The sequence below is a fragment of the Jaculus jaculus genome, chromosome 1 (assembly GCF_020740685.1).
Source record: "Jaculus jaculus isolate mJacJac1 chromosome 1, mJacJac1.mat.Y.cur, whole genome shotgun sequence".
Taxonomy (NCBI): domain Eukaryota; kingdom Metazoa; phylum Chordata; class Mammalia; order Rodentia; family Dipodidae; genus Jaculus; species Jaculus jaculus.
The window spans coordinates 142233245-142249658 of NC_059102.1; the positions used below are offsets into that span (position 1 = coordinate 142233245).

Here is a 16414-nt window from a genome sequence, read left to right on the forward strand (position 1 = left end):
ACAAGAACTGACACTCAAAAGTGGATAAATGCAAGATGAAAGCAGGTTTGGTGTTTATTTTTACTTTTTTTTTTTTTTTTTGGAAACAAAGTCTTACTAAGAAGTCAGTGCTGGTTTTCCATTTGTCATTCTCATGCCTTAGCTTCTAGAGTGCTGAGATTATAGGTGTGTACCACCATGCCCTCTGAAGTTGAGTTTTCAAATTTTTATTTCTCTTTGCCTCACCACTCAAACGTGTTTTCTGGACACCTTTGTCTTGCCCAGAGCTAGACACAGGATACCACAAGTTACAAGAACAGGCAGGTACAATGTAGCACATGTTCTGGTGCTAACAGCCTATGAGGGCTCTGGGGTGTCCCTAACCTGGGAGATGGGGAATGGGGTGACACCTAGGTGGGCAGAGGGATGAGGGGCCATGTCTGCAGTACTAGACAAATATTTACTCTGGGCCATGTCAGATAATAGACAATGCTGAACTGAGGCCACAGTGGCTTCAGCCACAAGCTTCTTGGCTGAGAATCTCTTCGTGTGCACGAAGCACAGACTGACAGTCCAGATACTGCCTCATCCACCCAGTCACCTACCCATCCATGCATCTGCTGCCATGGGATAATCACTGTACACTCACTGTGAGCCAGGTGACTGCTGGATGGCAGAGATAAAGGCATATGAGACCCTTTGAGGTCCTCAAGCATGGTGGGTTTGGGAGTTTGAAGCCAAGTGCTAACAGTTACCTTCTTGTTGCTGGGACAAAACACCCAAGAAACCGCTGAAAGAAGGAAAGGGTTTATTTCAGCTTTCAGTTTCTAAGGGAAGCTTCATTGTGGCAGGAAAGACACGGCAGAAGAGACAGCTGGGGCATCACATCTTCTCAAATTGGCTACGATGAAGCAGTCTGAGCTGGCCGTCAACATCCAGTGGGATGGACTAACCTTAGGGTCCACCACCAGTGACACACCCCCTCCAGCGAGGCCCCACTGCCTTCCCAAATTGCCACCAGCTGGGGACCACGTATTCAAAACACACAAGCCTATAGAGGGCATTTTGTTCAAACCGCCACACCGAGGGAAAAATCAGGTTTCCCGCAGATGCCCAGGTCAGAAACAGATTCCCACCACGCTGGCAGACACAGGATTTGTAGCCCATAGGAACACCACACATATCACATGTAGCCTGGCTTGCAAGGGTGGCGGTAGAGCTGGCCTCCTGGTGGCTAGAGGTCAATGGACGATGGAAATGGTCTGGTCAGCCACAGCGAAGACTGGGAAGAGAGGCCCAGGGAAGGATGTGTGGTAGGTGAAGAGCACCGTGCCTGAGGCCGGCTCGTAGAAGAGCAGCTCTCCTGCCTGCAGGTCCAGCAGGATGCCCAGCTGCACCGGGCACTGCAGCAGCAACAGGGGCTCATACTGCCCATCGTGCACAAAACGGAACTCCTGGCCATAGCGGGAGAAGACCCACGAGAAGGCATTGTGGCCCAGGCGACAGTCACTGCCAGAGCCCTTGCGGGGCAGCTGGGCTGAGGCCACGCCCACTTTATAGGCACAACTGTTCTGGACGTTCACCATCCAGGTATGCAGCCCAGTGTGGAAGGAGGTGGCAGCCAGGGCATTGGGCCAGTGGTCAAAGCGCTCTGGGCTGTCTACACAGGCCTTGGACTTCTTGGCATTGAAGGTCAAGGTCTTTCCATCATCTGACACATGCAGTAAGGGACCCACAGTCCTTTCGTCGATGCGTACCTCCTCCATGCCTGTCAGAAAGAATTCTCAAGAGTGGTCCAGGGTTCCTCCCCTACCCCAGCCTTAACATGGTCTCATGGGGTAGTCAAGGGCTTCCTTGCCACTAACTGGTAGTGAGACCTCAGACAAGTCATTTGCACTCTCTGAGCCTCACTTTCTTCACCTGCAAATAGGGACCAAGCAGGCCCTATCACAGGGTGATCATGAGAGTTAGCTGAACAATGCTCGGTAAACTGTAGCCAGGCTAACAGTGGTTATTGGTCTAAAATCTTCACCTGTAAACTCTGATGGAGAACAGGCCCAGAGAGAAATAGGGTGTCTTGATATATAACCCAAGCCGGCCTTGAATTTGAACTCTCCTGCCTCAGCTTTCCAAGCACTGGGATTATAGATACAAGCAATCTGACAGCACCTTCTAGGTACAGGCTTGTTAAATGAGTGAGTCAGACAAATCCAGTCGGCTTCAGCACTGGACCCGATGCCCTCAGGCTGGCTGTCAATCATACTTTCTTAAAGAGAAACCTGAAATTTCCAATAAATCATAATGTACTTCCTTCCCCAGAAGGGCAGGATATCACATATCTCATGTGTCAGAGAGACATGATTTAAGAGAACAAGATTAATCCTAAACTTAACCACAGAACAGGCTGGTCTGGAAATGGTAATGACTTGGTCCATCTGCTCAGCTCCACCAAGAGCTTTGGCCCTTCAGAACAGCCTGCTTCTAGCATCACTGGTTGCCTAAGCAACCATCCCATAAGGAGTGGTGCCCAGTGTGACCCAGAAGCAAATCCCACAAGCCCATTTGCTGTGATCATGCTGGACTCTGGCAACTTCTAACCTGAGAGGGATCCAAGAACCGCCGTTGCCCAGAGTCGGGTCAGTAATGGACTCCAAGTGCACTTCTCATTAAAGCTTAATTTTTCTGAATCCTGGGGATCCAAAATGCCCTCCGCTTCCTCGGTCCTTATTCAGAGAAAAAGAGAGAGAGAGAGAGTGAGGTTCAGGAAGGTTTGTGGGAATACAAGTGGGTTGATAAGGGCAAGGGGAGGAAGACAGGAGTAAAATTCTCCTCCTAGCAGGGTGATATCACAACTGGTAGCTAATGCCATGTAGAGGCCTGGCTAGAACAAAGGGTAGCTGTTTACTGTTTGCCCTGGAAAAGCAGATGGACACTTACAGGAAGAGACATATATTGTGCCAGTATTAAAAATGGGAGGCAGTATGCTGAGAGGTAAGCTACTCATGATGGGCTGGGACCTCTGGAGCCTCTTTGTGGTAGTGTTTACATTCCAGTCTCCTAGCCAGAAAATGTCTCACTTCCTCAGAACCCAAGGCAGCAGTGATGTTTCCATTGGTTTGGTCAGAAGGCAGCCTCTCTTCTGCTCTTAAATACAAATACCTTTGAGAGTCACCCAGGAAGGGTCAGCAAGAGATAATCATGGTGGGGAGTCATTTTTCTAGTTGCTGGGCTCTAGCTTACTATTTCTGTCCAAGTCACTTAAACTTTGCTGTAACAGGAAGGTGACGGTCATCCCATCAGACCCAAGAGAACGAAGCTTCAGAGAGGCACTTAGCCAAAAAGGGAAGCTGGGACTGGAGGGATGGCTAAGTGATCTGAGGTGCTTTTTCTGTAAGCCTGCTGACTGGAGCTCACAGCACCCACGTAAAGCCAGATGCAAAATGATGCACGTGCCTGTAATGCCATCACACCGTCAGTAATGAGAGGTAGAGTCAGGAGAACGTCGGAGCTCACAGGTTATCTATAGCAAACAACACCTCAAACAAGGAGTTGGGAGAGGACAACATCCCAAGGCTGCCCTCTGACCTCAACATGCACACTGTGGCATATGCACACTTGTACACACATACACACATTCATATATACATAAAAGACACACAAAATTTAATCTAAAAGAGAACTGGATTCAAGTCCTGCCTCCATGCAAAAATACAACCCCACAGGGCCGGGCATGATGGTGCACACCTTTAGTACCAGCACTTGGGAGGCAGAGGGTCACCGTGAGTTCAAGGCCACCATGAGACTACATAGTGAATTCCAGGTCAGACTGGGCTAGAGTGACACTCTACCTTGAAATACCAGAGGGGGAAAAATAACATACACCCCAGGATGGAATCCAGGGACCATTCAACATAGTTTTCCTTGAGCTGAAACAAAATCTCACAAGGTCATTCAGAATAAAGTGGGGATTTATGCAGCATTTTGCATCCCTCTGACATGAGTTCTTAGAGAAAACTTTCTCACTACTAATCCCCAAGATGGTCTTATGGTCTCTCAGCAGCTCTCCATACGTACCTTCTTCCCTCTCCCTGATACATATGGGCTCTATAAGGCTGTCACTAGCTGCCCTGGCTCCAGAGGAATGAGATCAAATGCTCAGTCTCTAGTGACAGAGGCTAGTTGTGGTCAGGACAAGAGGCTGTGCTGTCTACTCAGCACAGCAGCTCCACCTGGAGAAGCCAGAGCCAACAGGTGGAGGTGAAAGAAGAGCCGGTGTCAGCAGCGCTAAGCTGCCATCCCGAGACACCCTGAGACCAACTGTGTGCAGTAAGGTCAGCTTACTGTACACACAACACCGAACCCAAAAGGCATAGCCCCACAGGGGAGGAAGTGAGATAAGGCTTGAATAGACCAGGGATCAAAATGCCCAGCCTGTGCAGCAAGATTTGCTGCCACTGTCAGGTGACAATTGAACCCTGCCACAGACATGGAAACGCTGCACCAACAAAGGCATTTCTTACTAGACAAGCGAGATTTCTGACAACAGCACTTTGGGAGTGCACGACCTCGGTCTAAGGGCACAAAGAACTATAAACAAACCTTGAACTATTCAAGTAGGTCTATCAGTTGAGGTACAGGCTCAGCCGTTCTCAGTCAATATTATGTGAGCAGGACTGAGCAAATGTGTAAATATCTTGACATGCCTGAGATCTGGGGTTTTCAGTATAAAAAAAGGAACAAAGGTATAAATACAGAAGTGGGAGCAAAGGAAAAATACTTCAGTGTTAGAGTGGAATCAAAGTTGTAACATAAAAGCCGGGCGTGGTGGCGCACATCTTTAATCCCAGTACTTGGGAGGCAGAGGTAGGAAGATCACTATGAATTCGAGGCTACCCTGAGACTACATAGTGAATTCCAGGTCAGCCTGGTCTACAGTGAGACCCTGCCTCAAGAAATAAAAATCAAACAAGCAAAAAAAAAAATTACAAAACTTGAATGGCAATGCAAACTTATATTTCAAAGATTCTTTTACCACAAAAAGGGAGTAAGGTAGGAGACAGAAAGGGGACAGAAGTCAGGTGCATACAGGTCCCAGTTCAGGGCTTAAGTAAATCTACTGCCCTCTTTGGGCCTCAGCATTCATATCTTTGTGGGGTGATAAAATTCTTGCATGGGGTAACCACATGTTGAAATAAGCTAAGGGAACCGGGCAAGGTGGTGCATGCCTTTAATCCCAGCACTCAGGAGGAAGAGGTAGGTGGATTGTCATGAGTTTGAGGTTACCCTGAGACTACATAGTGAATTCCGGGTCAGCTTGAGCTACAGTGTGACCCTCAAAGCCCCCACCCCACAAAAAAAGAAAGAAGATAAAGGATAACAGGAACTAGGGTAAGAAAGGAGAGGGTCAATGCCTAGCTAATAAGGATTGGTTTCTCTGCTTTTCCATGTAGGTCTAAAAGAGTCATCCAGGCAGGGACTGAAAAGATTCCTGACCATCAAGTCAGCTGCAGAGAAGCCACTCAGCTACGTGCCTGGAATGCAGTGGACTGGGGAGAGGCCTGAGGGGATCCAGGACTTACCAAGCAAATCATGGGCCACACTCACCTCTCAAAAATCTCCTGCTCCTTCTGCTGCAAGGAAAGAAAACAAAATCAGCCTGGCAGCAGAAAGTTGCCAGGAGGTCAGGACCTGAACACATTTAACTGCTGAGGGCTGTGTGGACAGACTCCTGAATAAAGGTCCTGCTCCTCCTCCCTCAAGACCCAGCCCAAAGCCTTCTGGGATGTTTTACTCAAACACACACGCACCCGCATCCCTGCTCAGAATGAAGTGCCATGTAGCATCTTCTACTACCCCGGCCCCGCATGAAGACAGTTGGCCCCTGCATGGCTTCAACTTGCTGAATCCTCTCTTGTGACTGTTCCAGTAGCGGGGACAAAGTATGCCCTTGCCTGGAAGCTGATGGCTAAGTGGATGCACAATCTAGGGCAGTCCCCATGACTGCCCTAGTTGAAAAGACAGAGGGGCCACTCAGTTGTTCCATATTCTGCTCCCTCTGCTCCGTAGTTTCACCAGGACGTCAGTGTCCCCTAAAACTTGGAGGCCTCTGGATAGCTATAAGTTACTTTGAAAGATGAGGTACTGAACGGTAATCATTGTAATATCTGGTAGAAGAATCAGCTCTGTATTTTCATATCAAGACCCTGTTCCCACAAATACAGACTTCTTGTTCCCTTCTGAAGCTCCTTCCTCCTCCCCACTTCCCTGTGGATGCATGCACTTCTCCTTTTTATTTAGTTTTTCAGAGGTAGGGTCTTGCTGTAGCCCAGGCTGACCTGGAACTATGTATTCTCAGGGTTGCCTTGAACTCATGGCGATCTTCCTACCTCTGCCTCACAAGTGCTAGGATTAAAGGCACATGCCCAGCTCCGTTTTTTTTTTTTTTGTTGTTGTTGTTTGTTTGTTTTTAACATTCTATTTATTTATTTGAGAGACAGAGAGAGGCACAGAGAGAATGGGCACACTAGGACCTCTAGCCACTGCAAACAAACTCTGTACACATGCGCCATCTAGCACATCTGGCTTTACATGGGTCCCGAGGAATCGAAATGGGGTCCTTTGGCTTTGGAGGCAAGCGCCTTAACCACTAAGCCATTTCTCTGGCCCACAGATGCTCTTCTTGAAGATCACCCCATCGAGGAGGCATTCTGTGATCCACCCCCATTTACACTGTGGGGCTCCCTGACTCGTGAAGGCTTCCCTCTCCCTTAACACATCAACATACTCTTCTACATCCTGTCATTTCCATGTTCGCGCCCTGTGTAAGGCTTGGAACAGCTGGCGGCTGCACCCTGTAACTCTGCCCTATAGCACAACTCTTAGAGATGCAGTAAGCATTGGAGGTGCTGCTATTGGCTGCCAGAAAATTCATATGATTTTACTCCCCAGCCTCATGTTAAGGAAGTGATTCAATGATATTTACCTAAGCATAGTAATGAAGATAGATAACGAAACCATTGCCATGGGATTCTGCAGTAGGGGAAAGGAGGGAGGGGCTGAACTCTTGAATATAGCATGGGAGGTGGGACTTGATATTGAAGGAGCAGGGTGAGGTCTGAGGGTGGAAAATTATTAAGAGCAAACTTGAAGGTCAAGGGGGATCCTGTTTAAACTGACCTATGAGGATTCTAGCTAAGGACAGGCCAAGGTTGTTAGGCATTACCTGGGGGAGATGGGAACTTGATCAAATGTCAAGGGTGATCAGATATCCAGGGTGGGGACTTCTGGCCAAACTGATTGAGGTTTCTTGCAAAAACTGGATTTTACAAGGAAGTACACAGATGAAACTAGAGGTGTTAGAGTTTGCCCAGGCAAAAAGTCATTGTCAGCCAGGCATGGTGGCACACGCCTTTCATCCCAGCACTTGGGAGGCAGAAGTAGGAGGATTGCTGTGAGTTTGAGGCCACTCTAAGATGACATAGTGAATTCCAGGTCAGCCTGCACTAGAGAGACCCTACCTCAAAAAAGCAAAAAAAAAAAAAAAAAAAAAAAAAAAGTCATTGTCACTCATCCCTGCTCCAAATTCTCATGGCTGCCTACCTCCCACCCATCTAAACATTCTCAAGGTTTTCAGATTTGGGAGGAGCCTGGCCAACCTCTGGTGCCCTCATCCCTGCCCGACTTACAATCAGCTGGAGGTCATCCAGATGGGTAAGCATGCCCACCAGGCTGGTGCGGAGGGCGTCAAGCTTCTGCAGTGCCTCGGCCCAGTGCACACGCTGGGTCAGGATGCTCTGGTGGGCGCGCTCCTCCTCGCCATGCACCTGCTCCAGTAGCCGCTGCTCCTCGCTATCGCACAGGCTCCGCACCGCACTCAGCCGCTGGATAACCAGTTCCCGTGCTGCGCTGGCCGTGCTCTGATGAGGAATAGCGTGAAGGCAGGGTTAGGAGGCTTGGGGCTCAGCAGGAGTGCTGAGATGGACTGACAATGTCGGTCATGGGCATATATGAAGGGGGAAAACAGTACTCAATTCATTGACTTTGACATCCCAGCAGTAAGAGTTCCCAGAGAGATCTGAGATCCAGACACCCATGCCATATCTCATTAGATACCATTACAGAATGGAGGAGTTGGACAGAGCTTAGAGATGGATGAGGATCATCTGCTTACTTCCCACTTGGTTGGAAACTCTGAGGCCATGGGACCAAAGGAGAGAGTCAATGAGATTACAGAGCAGAAGGGCCTAAACCGGCATCCTCTTCAACGAGGTCCATAGTAACTGTAGTCCAGTTGATATTTTACCCTCTCTAAGGACAACAATCCCAGTACTTCTTAAGGCTATTCATTCAAAAAATTTTTTAATTTAAAATATTTTATTCTTATTTATTTATTTGACAGAGAGAAAGAGGAAGAAAGAGAAGAAGAGAGAATGGGTGCACCAGGGCTCCAGCCACTGCAAATGAACTCGAGACACATGTGCCCCCTTGTGCATCTGGCTAACGTGGGTCCTGGGGAATTTAACCTGGGTCCTTTGGCTTTGCAGACAAACGCCTTAACTGCTAAGCCAGCCCTCAAATTGGTTTTATAACAGGAATTTTATTGGCCATAGAGGGAACCTGAAGTGAATTCTCAACCAATGAAGTTAATGAGTTTGAGTTTCTTCTGGGCTAGGGAGATGGTTCAGCAGTTAAGGCACTTGCCTGTAAAACCTAAGGACCTGGGTTTGATTCCCCTGTACCCACATAAATCCAGATGCACAAAGTGGCGCATGCATTTGGAGTTCATTTGCAGTGGCACTACGCCCTGGTGTGCCCATTGTCTGTCTGCCTCTCTCTGCTTGAATATAAATAAATAAAATTTAGCCAGACATAGTGGTGCATATCTTTAATCCCAGCATTTAGAGGGCTGAGGTAGGAGGATCAGCATGAGTTCGAGGCCACCCTGAGACTACATAGTGAATTCCAGGTCAGCCTGGCCTAGAGCAAGACCCTACCTCAAAAACAAAACAAAAACAAACAAACAACAACAACAACAACAAAAAAGCCAGGCATGGTGGTGCATGCCTTTAATCCCTGCACTTGGGAGGCAGAGTCAGGAAGATCGCCATGAGTTCGAGGCCACTCTGAGAATACACAGTGAATTCCAGGTCAGCTTGTACTAGGGTGAAACCCTACCTCAAAAAGACAAAACAAAAATATTTAAATGCTTTTCTTTAACTACTAGCAGTGTCTGGCATGCAACAGGTGCTCCAAAATTGACTGGATGCCTACATGGGAAATTTCTCTTGACTTGGGAAAAATTTTCTTGCTAGTCCCAAGGACCCCCCACTGTCCCGCCTCTCAGTCCAACACTACTCTGCCACACCAGATGCAGCTGGTCGGATCCCTCCCCAAAGGCACTTGCTGCATAAAGTACCTATACTTGGACTCTTTGCCAGATAAGTCAGAGTAGAGCAGTCTCCTTCACGTCAGAGGGTCATAGACAGCCAGAGCTACCTAGGCTCTTTCCCTGGAGACCTTCTTTCCATGGAGAGGAGGGTGAACATCCCTGCTTTACAGAAGAATCTGAGATCCAGTCAGTCCAATGGAAAGAGTGGCTAATGAATAGCAGATAAACTTACTCAGATACAAACCAGTGTGGCTTCCACTTGCATTAATTATTACAACCACTTTCTAATCGGTCCCCCAGCGTCACTTCTTAGCATAGGTGTCAGAGGCTCCTTATTAAACAGAAGTCATCTTACTCTGGTCAAAACTTTCCAGTGGCTTCCCTTCATACCCCAAATGAAGGGCAAATCCTTGTGTAGCCAATGAGCTCATGATCCAGTTTCTCCCTGTCCCCCTTTCCTCTCTGGCCAGTATCAACCCTCTTAATGAAGGCATTCCTTATCACAGCACCAAGTAATTGCAACCCTTGTGCCCCTTTCCTGTTTTACATTTCCCTAGTAGCATATGTGTTGGTTTGAATCAGATGTCTTCCATAAACTCATGGGTTCTGAATGCTTTTTGGTCCAAATAAATCCTTTCCTCCCATCAGCTGCTTTTGGTCAAGTATTATGATCCAGCATCTAGAAGGTAACTATAACAGCATGTTTCACCTTCTAATATAGCATTTATTTTATTTTATTATCAAGAATGTAGACCTTGGGATGAAGAGATAGGTCAGTGGTTAAAGGTACTTGCATGCAAAGCCTGATGGCCCAGGTTTGATTCCCCAACATACAAATAAAACCAGATACACAAAGTAGTGCATGCATCTGGAGTTGATTTGCAGTTGGCAAGAGGCCCTGTTGTGTCTATTCTGTCTGTTTCTCTCAAATAAATTAATAAATACATTATATAAATAAGTAAATAAATAAATAAATAAAAAAGAATGTAGACCTCAAGCAAGGAGTAGTGGCTTATGTCCTTAATTCTAGTACTGGGGAGGCTGAGACAGGAAGATCACTGTTCAGTTTGAAGCCGGCCTAGGCTACAGAGTGAGTTAATTCCAGGTCAGACTGGGCTAGTGAGATCCTAAAAAAGAATGCAGACTTCATGAAAAGAGGAAACTTCATCTTTTGTTCATTGTGGAATGGCACTTAGGGCAACACTACTATGTGGCACTGTTACTCAGAAAGAATTTATTAAAGTCATAGTTGAACACTGAACATTACAACTACTGTAGCTTCTAGTCAATGTTTTACTGAAGTCATAGCCAACGCAATATGATTAAAAAAATAAAAATGGTAAGAGGATGACAGACAGAGAGAGAACTCAAGATCATCACGTAAACAGAAGCAGAGATGAACACACAATGGCTGACTCCCAACAGCCTTCTGGTTCTTAGTTCTAGTCTCCTTTGGTTCTGAGGGACTCCAATATTTTGCCAGGATGTTCTCATTTGCTTCCACTACTTGAACTGGATTCTGTGCCATGCAAGTAAAAGAAACTTGACTCGAGTAATGCCAACCTTGTTTGTGTGTGCTGCATGAGAAGGAAGGAGTGCATGTACAGAGAGAAATGCACAGGGACTGCCCTGAAGGAGATGCTCGAGAGTAAAGACATAGCAGTGGCATTGAATAAAGGATTAGCAATGGGATGTCACAGAAGGAGCACTGGCCTGGGGTCAGAAGGTCCAGCTCCTAGAACTGACTCTGCCACAACGCATGGGAACCTGAACAAGTAGGTTAAACCTCTCTAAGACCCATTTCCCGATCTAAAATAGGGATGCTACTGCCACCTACTGCATGAAATCGTCATAATAATGCTTCAAAGGAGCAGGGCATAGTGGCCTATGCCTATAATCCTCCATCATGCCAATAAGCATGTTGGTGGTAAAGGCAGGGATCAGTGTTTCAGGGTCACCCATAATTATATGGCAAGTTTAAAGCTGGTGTAAATACATGGGTTCCTGACTAAAAAACATTTTAAAAAAGAGTATTTCAAAAGCGATGGAGATGTAGCTCAGGGATAGAGCACTTGCTTAGTATGTGTGTGACCCTGAATTCATCTTTATCATTGGGAAGAAAAAAATAAAAGCTAATATCCCATGTAAAACTCCCTAGGTAATTTTATAATTCTTGGTTTTATCACAAAATAACTAGATGGTAAAATATACTACCCATCTTGTTCCTCTACCCCAAGATATGCATGAAAATTGCTTTCTAATTGAGTCAATAGTCTGATGGCCCTAGAAACGAGCTGGCTCTGTCCAGATGGTAGGAGTGAGGATCAGAGAGATGGACTACTACCTGGCACTGATACTCAGAAAGAATTTATTAAAGTAACAGTTGGATGTTGAACATAACAACTACTGTAGCTTCTAGTCAATGTTTTACTGAAGTCATAGCCAATGCAATATGATGAAAAAAAAATGATAAAAGGGGATGACAGACAGAGAAAGAACTCAAGATCATCAAGTAAACACAAGCAGAGATGAACACACTATGGCTGACTCCCAACAGCTTTCTGGTTCTTTCTGGACATCCAGGTTTGCTAGCAGCACAATGAGCCCATTGGTTTGGATAGGCTGTCCAAGTTCCTGAGAGAGACATAGTGTGGAGGGGAAGGAGGAAGGATTACCACTGCTCTCTGGTTCTTCCCTGGCAAGACCTCGGCCACATACTTGGTGATGCCAGCACTCTGTAACTGCAGCCTCTCACACTGGTCCACAATCTTGTTCTGCAAGACAAATGATACTTGCTGTGTCATTATCTACGCTGGACAGCCATCCACTCATGTCAATCATTTTTTCCCCTCTTACTCTACCTCAGTTACCCACTCCTACAGTCATAACCCATACCTTACCATTATCCAAATCATACCACTCCCAAACCATTATGTAGAGAGTCCCCATCCTGCCCAGCATGTCCCTTCCATCTAGCTCATGAGTGCCAGGATCCCTAGCCCAGCAGCTCAGTTGGAGCCACCAATATACTACTACTTTTTGCTGCTGTCCACCAACCCCTTTTGTGGCCTCACTTCCTTCTGTCCCCAAGCCCCACAATCTATCACTGTACTCACTTCCTTGCATAACCTCTCAACCCTCCATCACACACAGCTCCCTGACTTTCCACACCTACTCCTGGACAGAGCATGGCTTCTCAATGGCTCTCTTACAAGTTGTCCCCATCCGTGGTACAGTACCATTAGTCATAAACCTGTAACCCAGATGTGTCTCTATTAACCCTACCTCCAAAGTCTCTCCTGACCACTCCAGTTGCTTGCACTCTCCAGATAGCCATCATCTCTCATAGGAACTGCCAACAAAGCTGGTTTCCTTTCTCAATCTTCTCCTCCCCATTACCCACAGCCTCCATCCCTAAAGAAATCAGAGCAGGCCGTGCTCTGCTTCAATGGCTTTTCAATATTCTCAGTGAGAGCAAGCTTCTTACCTGAGCCAACAGGCCCTACCTGATGAGACTCTGCTAAGTCTCCAATATCACTTTCTACCACTCTGCATACTTACCTTCTGTTCCTTAAAGGCACCAAACATCTCCTAACCTCAGTGCCTCTGCACTTGCTGTTTCTTCTTTCTTCAAGACTAGACACTCACACACACATACACTCTGTGTGTGTGTGTGTGTGTGTGTGTGTGTGTCTTACTCCTTCCCTCCATCCAGATGCCACCTCTTCAGACAGCTCTTCCCTGACTCATGCCTATCTTTTATTATTTCTCTCCTTTACCTTACAACTCTCTGACAGCTATTCTGTGTTGACTTTGATATGTGTCTGAGCCCCCCACCACCACCATGGGAACATAAGCACCATGGATGGCTCCACCCTGTTTTCTATGTCTTACTACCGAAAAGTAAGTTCCTGTCTATAAAAAGCCTTAAATAAATATTTGTTGAATAAACGACGATTCACTGTCTTGACAAGCAGGTCACAGCTCTCAAAGCTACCAGCATCCACCATGGTGGCAGAGGGGTGTTTTAGAAATGAAAGAGCTGGAGACCATGGAGAAGTTTCTTGCCCCAGGAGATGTGGCTGGACTCTCGATTCTCCATTCCATTCTTCCAGAGAACAGATGGAACACTTCCAAACAACCGCTTCTTTACAATTTCCCCTAAGAATTGGCCTCATTTCCCTCTGCCACAGGCCAACTCCAAATCCTTCTTCTCACAGAAGGAATTTGTCTGACATGATACAGGTCCAAATGCAAAGTTACAGAACTGAGCTGACTAGAAGGAAGCCGCAATAACCAGACACTCCAGTCAAAGGAAAGTGAGTCTAGATTTTGCTTTTCTCTTTCAATATTAGTGCATTCATAGTGGATGGGCGTGGTGGTGCACGCCTTTAATCCCAACACTTGGGAGGCAGAGGTAGGAAAATCTCTGTGATTTGAGGCCAGCCTGAGACTACATAGTGAATTCCAGGTCAGCCTGGGCTAGAGAGACCTTATCTTGAAAAGAAAAAAAGAGCGCTTATTAATTGTATGGACTGTCTCACTGTGATTCTCTGATAAATCTACCTTCTGTAAATCCTCTCCTGCCCTACTCTCCTCTAACAGTCTCCTTCCTAATTTCTTTTCATTATTATTATTTATTTATTTGAGGGGGAGGGGCAGAAAGAAAGAAAGAATAGGCCAGCCAGGGCCTCTAGCCACTGCAAACAAACTCCAGACACATGTGCCATCTTGTGTATCTGCCTAAAGTGGGTCCTGGGCAATCAAACCTGGGTTCTTTGGCTTTTCAGGAAAACATCTTAACCACTAAGCCATCTCTTCAGCCTTCCCTTCTATTTTCCTATCTTCTTTTTGGGAAGTTGTGGTGGGACACAGCCTCCTTATGGAGTCCAGACTGGCTTCAAAATTGTCATCTTCCTGCTTCACAGTTACAAGAGGGCACCACCAAACTCATGTCATCTTTTTGTAGTTTGGTCTATATTTCTGCATATGAGAGAAAAACATGTGATACTTGTCTTTCTGTACCTGGCTTATTTTACTCAACATAGTGAATTCTAGTTCCATTCATTTTCCTGCAAATGATATAATTTCCTATTTCTTCATGGCATCACTCTCTATCATTTCCACATTTTCTTTATCCATTCATCATGTTGCTAGGCACCTAGGATCCATAACTTGAGCCTACCTTCTAAAAGGCTGCAGATCAGGAATCCACAAGCTAAGAGAGCCATTGATCTGGTACTATTTTTGCCCTGTTCAGTGGCTCTCTTGCCCTAGACTGCAATTTCTTACTGGCTAGAGGGATAGGGAAAGGCGTATGCTTGCTTAATAGGCATGAAGCCCTAGGTTTAATCTCCAGCACCTCAAAGAGAGGGAGAAGGAAGGAGCAGGAAAGACTGAAGGGAAAGAAAGCAATGGTAGCTTCCCTTAAAGCCAAAAGAAGCATAACAAAGTCTTGGGGGGGGGCACAGGAAGACACCTGGGACAGAGTCCATTCCAAATTAAGCACCAGGTCTGTCCCCCATCCCCCCCACTTCAGCCTTCCCACCCCTCAGGCCCAGATGGCTACTTTTCAAGGCTTTCCATTAGCTCACTTCCTCCCTCCTAACCACTGAAGCAAAGAGGTGGTTTCCTCTTGCCCAGTCAATGAACCTATCCTCCGGGGGCCCTAAACATTAAGAGAACTGGGAGGAGTTACTGCCCTACTCTGGTCTCCCATCAGTAAAATGTGGGTTAGGACCACCACTTCAAAGGCCTGGTCTGGATGGAATGAGTTGACAGATATTTATATACTTTGGAGTTCACAGAATTCCTACCCATGATGCAAGCTGGAAAAAAAAATATAAAATAATGATATCCAAGTTTATTTTCATTATTGCCGAATAACTGAGCCCTTCTGGCTCCAACATCCAATAAGCTGTGTTTATTACAGCCTACATTGATGAAGTCCCCAGCCATAGCCCTCAGCATACAGCAAAACTGAACTCCAGGGTGGGGTTGGGAGAATTAAGCCATTTAAACAAATTGCAAGGAGTTCCCCAGAGGCCAGGGCTAAGGTGAGAGGAGGAGGAGGTGACCGCTTCCAATTTCGGCAGGAAGGTGACCAACCTGAGGCCACACTGAACATGATGGTGAGGAGCCCTTAGAAGACAGAGAAGGTCCTGCCATCGTCTCCACCCGCTACAGTTATTCCGACGAACCCAGCTTCAAATACAATCAAGCCCAGATTGTTAAGGAAATAGATCCCCGCCTTACCAGGAAACCTGGGGGTAACTGGAAGGGGGAACCGGGTTTTATCCGAGGTCAGCTACAATATAAAACACGTGCTATTATGAATGCCATTTCCCTCCCCAACGACACAGAGGCTCACGGAAATTCTGTGACTCAGGCTCGGTAGGAGGGGGTGGGATTCGAACTCCAGTCGAGCTCCCTCCACAGGCCACACCTTTAACTGCCTCGCTCTACCGGGAAAGCCTCCCAGGAGGACGGCCTGGCTCCCTGGCCCTTGCTAGTCGTGCCCGGCGTGCCCCCGGTACCCGCAGCGTGCCGCCCTCCTTCCGGGCCCCACGGCCGCTCACCCGCAGCTCCTCGGCGTGCTCCTCCGCCCGGCGGATGCGGTGCCCCCGGCAGCGGCCGCCCATCCCCGAGCAGGAGGCGCACACGAGCCGCCGCTCGGAGCTGCAGAACCAGCTCAGAGGCTCGCGGTGCTCGGGGCAGAGCGGGCCTGGCTCCGACCCCGGTTCCGACCCCGGCTCGGGCCCGGTGCTCTCGGAGGCCATGGCCAAGCGCCCGGCGCTGCGCTCCACCTGTCGCAGGTGCCGTGGGCGGGGCCTCCGTGGCCACGCCCCTTCCCGCCCCGCGCCTCGCCCGGGTCCTTCCCGCGGGAGCGCGTTGTTAAAATAAACACGTAGCACCGAGTACTCGTGTGGAATACTTTAGGAAAACTTTGTTACCGTGTTGGGTTTGATAAGCACTTCACAAGTCTCTTCTGTAACTCTCAAAACAGCCCATCTGTGAGGCAGCTTTAAACGAGGGAATTAAGTAAGG

General features: G+C 47.3%; 1 protein-coding gene across 2 annotated transcripts; it reads right to left on the reverse strand.

Annotated features, from left to right (window-relative positions):
* Nucleotides 1-770: 770 nt before the first annotated feature.
* Nucleotides 771-16146, reverse strand: Bspry (B-box and SPRY domain containing). Of its 2 annotated transcripts, none has more exons than XM_004662675.3 (6): nt 15946-16146; nt 12043-12141; nt 7665-7895; nt 5584-5609; nt 2578-2702; nt 771-1747 (listed from the first exon to the last, which is right to left on the reverse strand). In XM_004662675.3, exons 1-6 carry the CDS (start codon nt 16144-16146, stop codon nt 1221-1223), a joined length of 1209 nt encoding a protein of 402 aa, XP_004662732.3. In that variant the 3' UTR covers nt 771-1220. The 2 variants fall into 2 exon arrangements, with proteins under 2 accessions (XP_004662732.3, XP_044990736.1); XM_045134801.1 differs by lacking the exon at nt 15946-16146 and adding an exon at nt 12929-13319.
* Between the last annotated feature and the right edge of the window lie 268 nt (nt 16147-16414).

What these genes read in the sequence shown, in the direction of transcription:
- Bspry (XM_004662675.3), bottom strand. Translation starts at nt 16,146, where the DNA reads ATGGCCTCCGAGAGCACCGGGCCCGAGCCGGGGTCGGAACCGGGGTCG. An exon ending in GGAAGAACCAGAGAGCAGTG is followed by an intron (nt 7,896 to 12,042) that starts GTAATCCTTCCT and finishes ATTCCTCATCAG; the next exon opens with AGCACGGCCAGCGCAGCACG. An exon ending in TGGATGACCTCCAGCTGATT is followed by an intron (nt 5,610 to 7,664) that starts GTAAGTCGGGCA and finishes CTTTCCTTGCAG; the next exon opens with CAGAAGGAGCAGGAGATTTT.